At 46.2% G+C, this 10,225-nt stretch overlaps 1 protein-coding gene across 2 annotated transcripts in view; it reads left to right on the top strand.

The window, feature by feature from the left end:
- The first annotated feature begins 1,690 nt into the window (after positions 1-1,690).
- LOC137311303 (E3 ubiquitin/ISG15 ligase TRIM25-like) overlaps positions 1,691-10,225 on the top strand; it is a 28,196-nt gene continuing 19,661 nt past the window's right edge. For both annotated transcript variants that reach the window (XM_067978593.1, XM_067978592.1), the window contains exons 1-3: positions 1,691-2,321; positions 5,303-5,398; positions 6,088-6,318. In XM_067978593.1, coding sequence (XP_067834694.1) covers positions 1,761-2,321; positions 5,303-5,398; positions 6,088-6,318 — 888 coding nt within the window. In that variant the 5' untranslated portion in view covers positions 1,691-1,760. The remainder of the gene's footprint in view (positions 2,322-5,302; positions 5,399-6,087; positions 6,319-10,225) is intronic.

Genomic DNA, 10,225 nt, shown 5'->3' with positions numbered 1-10,225 from the left:
AGTGTTCGGGGTGGGTCTGACCAGAACTGGACACAGTACTGGAATGGGTCTGACCAGAACTGGACACAGTACTGGAATGGGTCTGACCAGAACTGGACACAGTGCTCGGGGTGGGTCTGACCAGAACTGGACACAGTGCTCGGGGTGGGTCTGACCAGAACTGGACACAGTGCTCGGGGTGGGTCTGACCAGAACTGGACACAGTGCTCGGGGTGGGTCTGACCAGAACTGGACACAGTACTCGAGTGGGTCTGACCAGAGCCCTGTACAGTTTGACCATGACTTCCTCTGACTGTATTCTCCTGATTTGGATTTGTTGTCCAACATTCTTTTGTCTTTGTTGGTTTGCAGCTCTGTGTTGGTCGGACATGTTTCGTGTTGAGTTTACTAAGACTTGTAGCCTCTGCTGCTTTGCTTTTCTTCATCTCTCTTTGCCCCACTGATAAGAACATAAGAAATAGGAGCAGGAGTAGGCCATAGGGCCCCTCGAGCCTGCTCCGCAATTCAATAAGATCACGGATAATCTTCAACCTCAACTCCACTTTCCTGCCCGATCCCCAGATCCGTTGATTCACCTCGAACCCAAAAATCTGTCCATCTCAGCCTTGAATATACTCAACGACTCAACATCCACAGTCCTCTGGGGTAGGGAATTCCAAAGATTCACAACCCTCTGAGTGAAGAAATTCCTCCTCATCTCAGTCTTAAATGGCCGACCCCTTATCATGAGACTATGCCCCCGAGTTCTAGACTCTCCAGCCAGGGGAAACAGCCTCTCAGCATCTACCCTCTCAAGCCCCCTCATAATCTTATATGTTTCAATGAGATCACCTCTCATTCGTCTAAACTCCAGAGAGTATAGGCCCATTCTACTCAATCTCTCCTCATAGGACAACCCTCTCATCCCAGGAATCAATCTAGTGAACTTTCGTTGCACTGCCTCTAAGGCAAGTATATGCTTCCTTGGATAAGGCGACCAAAACTGAACACAGCACTCCAGGTGAAGTCTCACCAAAGCCCTGTCCAATTGTAGTAAGACTTCCTTACTCTTGTACTCCACCCTCTTGCAATAAAGGCCAACATTCCATTTGCCTTCCTAATTGCTTGCTGTTCCTGCATGCTAACTTTTGTGTTTCTTGTACGAGGACACCCAGATCTCTCTGAACACCAACATTTAATAGTTTCTCACCATTTAAACAATGTTCTGTTTTTCTATTCTTCCGACAAAAGTGAATAACCTCACATTTCCCCACATTATATTCCATCTGCCACTTTCTCGCCCACTCTCTTAACCTGTCCATATCCCTTTACAGAATTCCTGTGTCCTCCTCACAGCTCACTTTCCCACGATGAACCTTTTAACTTTTTCTGTATATTTTTCTATTCCTCCCAGAGAGCTCCTTCCCTTTCCTCTCTGTGGGATTTGTGAAGGTTATTGTTCCTCTTTATATCAGTTTTAAATCATTTGTTAAACCGTTTAGGGTCTGGTCTGAGCTGATTAGTTTTCGGTTTGTGTTTACTGAGCCCAGCTTGCTGTATTCTGGCTCCAGATTGTAAAATTGCAATCTTGTTTTTCTGATTTTTATTTCTGAGCTGCTACTGCAGGCCTGAAAGGGTTAATTTTCACCCAAAGTGAGTCATGAAACTGAAATGAACTTTGTCACTCCTTAAACCGAGTGTTTATGAGAATTTCACTTCCTGCTCTGGTTCCTCGCTCTCTCTCTCTGTGCTGTGTGAAATCTCTTTCAGGTGCTGTAGGAATGGAGCCCGGAGCTTTCGAGGATGAATTAACCTGTGCTGTGTGTCTCCAGGTGTACCAGGACCCGGTGATATTACCCTGTCTGCACAGTTTCTGTTTGAAATGTATTGAGGGAGTTTGGGCCCAGACAGCAGGCCCAGAAGGGTTTGAGTGCCCTCAGTGTCGCCGGAAATTCAACCCCAGGCCCAGTCTGGAGAGAAACTTCACGCTGTGTAATATCGTGGAGAAATACAATCGCTCACAGCCTCCTGCTGATTCAGGCCGTGTCATGTGTGATTGCTGTGAAGAAAATCCAACCCCAGCTGTGAAGACGTGTCTGAAATGTGAAACTTCCTTTTGCTCCCTTCATTTAAAACCACATTTACGGAAAGAGGCCTTGAAAGATCACACCCTAATCGAGCCTACGGCTGACCTTACAGAGAGACAGTGCCTTGACCATAAGAAGGTCTTTGAATTCTACTGTAAAGATGATGCAGAGTGTGTGTGTGTTTCTTGTACAATAATAGGGAAACATAAATCCCACACACTGCTGAGCCTCGATCAGGCACAAGCTGCAATTAAGGTGAGTGACACAATTCCTGATATTAAATACAGTCAGCCATGGCTCAGTGGGCAGCACTCTCACCTCTGAGGCAGGAAGGCATGGGTTTAAGTCCCAATCCAGAGACTTGAGCACAAAATCTCGGCTGACAGTCCAGTGCAGTAATGAGGGAGTGCTGCATTGTTGGAGGTGCCATCTTTTGGATGAGACTTTAAACCGAGGCCCCACCTGCCCTCTCAGGTGGAGGTAAAAGATCCCAGGGCACTATTTTGAACATAAGAACATAAGAATCAGGAGCAGGAGTGGGCCATACGGCCCCTCGAGCCCACTCCCCCATTTCATCAGATCATGGCTGATCTTCAACCTCAACTCCACTTTCCCGCCCGATCCCCAGATCCCTTGATTCCCCTACAGGCCAAAAATTCATCTATCTCAGCCCTGAATATACTCAATGACTGAGCATCCACAGCCCTCTGGGATAGAGAATTCCAAAGATTCACAACTCTCTGAGTGAAGAAATTCCTCCTCATCTCAGTCTTAAATGGCCGACCCCTTATCCTGTGACTAGTTCTGGACTCCATGGCCGGGGAAGCAACCTCTCAGCCCCTACCCTGTCAAGCCCCATCAGAATCATACATGTTTCACCTCTCGTTTTCTAAACTGTGTGCAGTACTCCAGATGAGGTGTCTCCAAAGCCCTGTGCAATTGTAGTAAGACTTCCTTACTCTTGTACTCCAACCCTCTTGCAATGAAGGCCAACATGCCATTTGCCTTCTTAATTGCTTGCTGCACCTGCACGCTAACTTTTTGTGTTTCTTGTACCAGGACACCTAAGTGTCTCTGAACACCAACATTTAATAGTTTCTCACCATTTAAAAAATATTCTGTTTTTCTATTCTTCCCACCAGTGAATAACCTTACATTTTCCCACATTACATTCCATCTGCCACCTTCTTGCCCACTAATTTAATCTGTCTATATCCCTTTGCAGACCCTTTGTGCCCTCCTCGTTGCTTACTTTCCCACCCAGCGTTGTATCGTCAGCAAACTTGGATACATTACACTCGGTCCCTTCATCTAAGTGATTGATATAGATTGTAAATAGCTGAGGCCCAAGCACTGATCCTTGCGGTACCCCACTAGTTACAGCCCGCCAACCTGAGAATGACTCGTTTATCCCCACTCTCTGTTTTCTGTCCGTTAACCAATCCTCGATCCATGCTAATATGTTACCCCTAACCCCATCTTGTGTAACAACCTTTTATGTGGCACCTTATCGAATGCCTTTTCAAAATCCAAATTTAATACATCCATTGGTTCCCCTTTATCTACCCTGCTAGTTACATCCTCAAAAAACTCTAATAAATTTGACAAACACAATTTCCCTTTCATAAAACCATGTTGACTCTGCCTAATCATATTATGATGTTCTAAATGCCCTGTTACCACTTCCTTAATAAAGGATTCCAGCATTTTCCCGTGACTGATGCCAGGTTAAATGGCCTGTAGTTCCCTCTTCCCTGTTTTCTCTCTCCCTCCTTTCTTGAATAGCGGGGTTACATTTGTTACCTTCCAATCCGCTGGGACCGTTCTGGAATCTTGGGAATTTTGGAAGATGATAACCAATGCATCCACTGTCTCTGCAGCCACCTCTTTTAGAACCCTCGGATGTAGGCCATCAGGTCCAGGGGATTTATCAACTTTTGGTCCCGTTAGTTTCTCAAGTACTTTTTCTCTACTGATAATAATTACTTTAAGTTCCTCGCTCTCATTAGCCCCTTGGTTCCCCACTATTTCTGGTAATTTTTTTGTCTCTTCTACTGGGAATACAGATACAAAATATTTGTTTAATGCATCTGCCATTTCCTGATTCCCCATTATAATTTCTCCTGTCTCAGTCTCCAGGGGACCAACATTTACTTTTGCTACTCTCTTCCTTTTTACATACTTGAAGAAGAGCAATGGAGTTATCTCTGGTGTCCTGGCCAATATTTATTCCTCAACCAACATCACTAAAAACAGATTATCTGGTCATTATCACATTGCTGTTTGTGGGATCTTGCTGTGCACAAATTGGCTGCCGCGTTTCCTGCATTACAATAGTGACAACATTTCAAAAATACTTCATTGGCTGTAAAACGCTTTGGGATGTTCTGAGGTTGTGAAAAGCACTATATAAATGCAAGTCTTTCTGTAATCTTTTGAGGGAGAGTTTTCCTGTTAATAACGAACATTAATTCGAACTGATTGCTGACAGTGCTGATTTAGCCCAGTGTTTTCTTGCTGCCCCAGGTCTGGGTTTACGGCTAGTTATTTTTTGTCAGTCAGATGCTCCCTCCCCTTTCTCTTACAGTCTGTCTGAGAGAACAGGGTGGGCAGTGGGAGGGGTGTGCGAGTGACCCAGGGTGACTGCCCCTCACCCACACTCAGCCCCTCCTGGTGAGGGCATTGTGGAGCTCAGTAATTCACAGTGTGGGCACCTGTGAGAACTGGCACTCCATGGCATAGGGCTGTAGAGCAGAGCATGTTGGAGCCCTGTGTAACGCTGGGGTATTCTGCCATCTGACCATCAGGGAGAGGACCATCACCGGTGGGGGGAGTGAGGGACACCCACGGGGAGTGACTCAGGGGCTGGGGGGAGAAACTGTTTCTCACAACAAGAGGGAATTGGTGTTTGAGAAATGCTGGTGTGACTGAGTCTGTCTCCCTTTCCCCTCGGCTGATTCCTGGAAATGGAGGAGCTGAGTCCGTGTGAAAATGCAGCACACGGTGTGTCAGTGTGAAAAGAAGCCGGTGTGTGTGGTCACTCAGTTTATACAGGGCAGGGAGCGCCTCTTTACTGAGAGCCACAGAAGGGAATATTTCTGCTCAGGGCCCAGACACTGATAATCCCACAAACCACTTTCTATCCACACCCAGTGGGGTCACTCCTGGAACGGAATCATTTCCCCTTTAAATCCCAGTTTGAATCCCTTTTGAAAACTTTCCAATTGCCTTTACAGGAAGAATTGGAGAGAGAAATCGAGAGGCTACGGGGAGTCCAGCAGAATTGTTCCAGCAAACAGCGAGACTTGGAGAGATCAGAAGCTGAAATAAAGGTAGGGAAAAGTGGGACTGGATTTACTCTGGAATCTGCAGCCAATTCAGGACAAACTCTGGGAAATTCCTCCCCAGCTCCCTTTTAAAGGGTGAGAGTGACTCCAAACCCCCCACATGTTCAGGGAGTCTGTTCCAGAGATCGAGGACTCTGGTGTCCAACCTAACTCTGTGCCTATGGATTTTATACACAGACCCTCTGGTCCTACCATCCCGATCCATCTCAATACCTCACCCAACCAGTGAGTCCAATAATTCCTCGATCGTTTTAAAAACATCAATCCTGTCCCTCTCGGCCTTTCTCTAAATGACCCTCCCTCTTGGAGCCGATCCTCAGAATTAAATCCATCAGACTACGTGTCATTCTGGCCACCGTCCTCTCCAGAGTCTTGATTTCCTTCACCAGGTGTGGGCACCAAAACTGGACCCATCACTCCAGGTGTGGATGGACCAGGTGGCAGTGCCATACACAGTCTAAATACAGTGCTCTTTCTTTTAAACTCAAGGCTCAAGGCAACACTTTTAAAACTCTGTTTTCTCTCCCAGTAGACACCCCCCACTGCTTGTCTATCTTTAACGGGTGATCGAGTAGTGATCGAAACAAACTGTCCCGTCCCTGGAAAGTGCCGTGTGCTCAGGGTAAGAGCTGTGTGGAAGGGCCGTTTGTAATGAGAGTTGGTTTGGGTTTCAGACACGAATCAATGAGCTGAAAGGAAAGCTATCGAAGAGCTACTCTGACTGGAGGAGACAGCTGGAAGAAGATGAAGAATACGCACTGAAACTGATCGATGAGGAGGGGCTCCGAGCTCTCTCACAGATTAGAAGCTGTTCTGAAGCATTAAACAAGAGGATGGAACAGATGACATTAATAGATGGAGAATACCATGGTCTGCTACAGAGGGACCCTCTCTCCTTTATTCAGGTACATCTTCAATATAAACAGGGCCATGTCTGGGGAATGGGGCGTTTCTGTGAGGCTGGTGAGAGGGCTGAATTGTTTGAAGATTGTTGGTGGGGCCCAGCAATGGTGCTGCCCCCTCAGCCCTGCCCCAGGAGTGTTGGTGCTGCCCCCTCAGCCCTGCCCCAGGAGTGTTGGTGCTGCCCCCTCAGCCCTGCCCCAGGAGTGTTGGCGCTGCCCCCTCAGCCCTGCCCCAGGAGTGTTGGTGTTGCCCCCTCAGCCCTGCCCCAGGAGTGTTGGTGCTGCCCCCTCAGCCCTGCCCCAGGAGTGTTGGTGCTGCCCCCTCAGCCCTGCCCCTGGGGTGTTGGTGCTGCCCCCTCAGCCCTGCCCCAGGAGTGTTGGTGCTGCCCCCTCAGCCCTGCCCCAGGAGTGTTGGTGCTGCCCCCTCAGCCCTGCCCCAGGAGTGTTGGTGCTGCCCCCTCAGCCCTGCCCCAGGAGTGTTGGTGTTGCCCCCTCAGCCCTGCCCCAGGAGTGTTGGTGCTGCCCCCTCAGCCCTGCCCCAGGAGTGTTGGTGCTGCCCCCTCAGCCCTGCCCCAGGAGTGTTGGTGCTGCCCCCTCAGCCCTGCCCCAGGAGTGTTGGTGCTGCCCCCTCAGCCCTGCCCCAGGAGTGTTGGTGCTGCCCCCTCAGCCCTGCCCCAGGAGTGTTGGTGCTGCCCCAGGATGGAGTGCAGTAAAATGTTGGATTATTCCCCATTCCTGTGACTGGCCCCACCTACTGTTATACATTGAACTCTTTACTCTCAATCCCAAATTCACGGTTTGGTTTCATTGGGTGTTGATTTGTTTGTTGTATAAACAATCGAATAGTGATCATGGGGGAGTTCAATTATCCGAATATAGACTGGGGAAAAAACAGAGTAAAGGGCAAAGAGGGGGAGGAATTCCTCAAATGTGTTCAGGAGAACTTTCTTCAATATGTTTCCAGCCCAACGAGGAAGGAAGCAGTGCTGGATCTAGTTCTGGGGAATGAAGTGGGGCAAGTGGAGCATGTTTCAGTGGGGGAGCATTTGGGAAACAGTGATCACAATATAATTAGGTTTAGAAAGTAATGGAAGAGGACAAGAAACAATCAAATGTGAAAATACTCAACTGGAGGAGGGTTAATTTCTGTGAGTTGAAAAGGGATCTGGCCCAGGTGGGTTGGAAACAAAGATTGGAAGGTAAAACAGTAAATGAGCAATGGGAGGCCTTCAAAGAGGAGATAGTTCGGGTACAGACTAGAGACATTCCTGTGAGGGGGAAAGGAAGGGCATCCAGAGCTAGAGCTCCCTGGATGATTAAAGAAATAGAGATTAAAATGAAACAGAAAAAGGAGGCTTATGATAAATGTCAGGTTCATAATAGTAAACAATTTTACAACACCAAGTTATAGTCCAGCAATTTTATTTTAAATTCACAAGCTTTCGGAGGCTTCCTCCTTTGTCAGGTGAACGATGTGAAAATGGATCACATCGTTCACCTGACGAAGGAGGAAGCCTCCGAAAGCTTGTGAATTTAAAATAAAATTGCTGGACTATAACTTGGTGTTGTAAAATTGTTTACAATTGTCAACCCCAGTCCATCACCGGCATCTCCACATCAGGTTCATAATAGACAGTAATCACAGTAGAGAATCAAACAGAATACAGAGAGTGCAGAGGAGAACTGAAAAAAAGGAAATGAAAGGGGCAAAGATAATGTATGAGAAAAGATTAGCGGGTAACATAAAGTCTTTTAGAAACTTACAAAGTGTAAAAGGGTAGTTAAAGGAAAGGTGGGGCCAATGAAGGACCATAAAACTCCACAGGAAAAGTGATCCAACCGCGGCTATCTAGAGAAGTTAAGGATGGTATTAGATTAGAAGAAGAGGCTTACAATGTTACCAAAAAGAGCAGTCAGCCTGAGGATTTGGAGGGTTTTAGAAATCAGCAAGGGATGACCACGAAATTGATAAAGAGAGACAAAATTGAATGAGAGTAAACTAGCAAGAAATATAAAAACAGATTGTAAGAGTTTCTACAGGAATGTAACAAGGAAGAGATTAGTTAAAGTAAACGTGGGTCACTTAGAAGCAGAGACAGGAGAAATTATAATGGGGATTAAGGAAATGGCAGAGATGTTAAACAAATATTTTGTATCTGTCCTCACCGTTGAAAAGACAAAAACATACCGGAAATAGTGGGGAACCAAGGGGCAAATGAGAGTGAGGAACATAAAGTAATGACGATTAGTAAAGAAAAAGTACTGGAGAAATTAATGGGACTAAAAGCTGACAAATCCCCTGGACCTGATGGTCTACATCGTGGGGTTTTAAAAGAGGTGGCTGCAGAGATAGTGGATGCATTGGTTTTGATCTTCCAGAATTCCCTCGATTCTAGAACAGTACCTGTTGATTGGAAGGTAGCAAATGTAAACCCGTATTCAAGATAGAAGAGAGAGAGAAAACAGGGACCTATAGGCCAGTTAGCCTGACATCAGTGGGAGAGAAAATCCTAGAATCTATTATTAAGGACGTAGTAACAGGCACTTAGAAAATCGTAATATGATCAGGCAGAGTCAGCACGGTTTTATGAAAGGGAAATTGTGTTTGACAAATCTATTCGAGCTTTTTATGGGTGTAACTAGCAGGGTAGATTAGGGGGAACTGGTGGATGTAGTATATTTGGATTTTCAAAAGGCATTTGGTAAGGTGCCACAGAAGATTAGGGCTCATGTGATTGGGGGTAATATATTAGCATGGATTGAAGATTGGTTAACGGACAGAAAACAGAGAGTAGGAATAAACGGGTCATTTTCGGGTTGACAGGTTGTAACTAGTGGGGTGCTGCAAGGATCAGTGCTTGGGCCTCAGCTGTTTACAATATATATCAATGATTAGATTAGTGGACCGAGTGTAATGTATCCAAGTTTGCTGACAATATAAAGATAGGTGGGAAAGTAAGCTGTGAGGAGGATGCAAAGAGGCTGCAAATGGATATAGACAGGTTAAGTGAATGGGCGAGACGGTGGCAGGTGGAGTATAATGTGGGGAAATGTGAAATTATCCACTTTGGCAGGAAGAATAGAAAAGCAGAATATTTTTTAAAAGGTGAGAGACTAAAAATGTTGGTAGTCAGAGGGATTTGGGTGTCCTTGTACAAGAATCACAGAAAGTTAACATGCAGGTACAGCAAGCAATTAGGAAGGCAAATGGTATGTTAGCTTTTATTGCAAGGGGGTTGGAGTATAAGAGTATAAGAGTAAGGACGTCTTGCTGCAATTATACAGGGCTCTGGTGAGACCATACCTGGAGCATTATGTACAGTTTTGGTCTCCTTACCAAAGGAAGGATATACTTGCCTTGGAGGGGGTGCAACGAAGGTTCATTAGATTGATTCCTGGGGTGAGAGGGATGTCTTATGAGGAGAGATTGAGTGGAATGAGTTTATATTCTCTGGAGTCTAGAACATAAGAACATACGAAATAGGAGCAGGAGTAGGCCAATCAGCCCCTCGAGCCTGCTCCGCCATTCAATCAGATCATGGCTGATCTGATCCTAACCTCAAATCTAAATTCATGTCCAATTTCCTGCCCGCTCCCCGTAACCCCTAATTCCCTTTACTTCTTGGAAACTGTCTATTTCTGTTTTAAATTTATTTAATGATGTAGCTTCCACAGCTTCCTGGGGCAGCAAATTCCACAGACCTACTACCCTCTGAGTGAAGAAGTTTCTCCTCATCTCAGTTTTGAAAGAGCAGCCCCTTATTCTAAGATTATGCCCCCTCGTTCTAGTTTCACCCATCCTTGGGAACATCCTCACCGCATCCACCCAATCAAGCCCCTTCACAATCTTATATGTTTCAATAAGATCGCCTCTCATTCTTCTGAACTCCAATGAGTGGAGTCCCAATCT

Source organism: Heptranchias perlo, unplaced genomic scaffold (assembly GCF_035084215.1).
Source record: "Heptranchias perlo isolate sHepPer1 unplaced genomic scaffold, sHepPer1.hap1 HAP1_SCAFFOLD_322, whole genome shotgun sequence".
Lineage (NCBI taxonomy): Eukaryota > Metazoa > Chordata > Chondrichthyes > Hexanchiformes > Hexanchidae > Heptranchias > Heptranchias perlo.
This window is presented reverse-complemented; position numbering and strand designations above follow the sequence as displayed.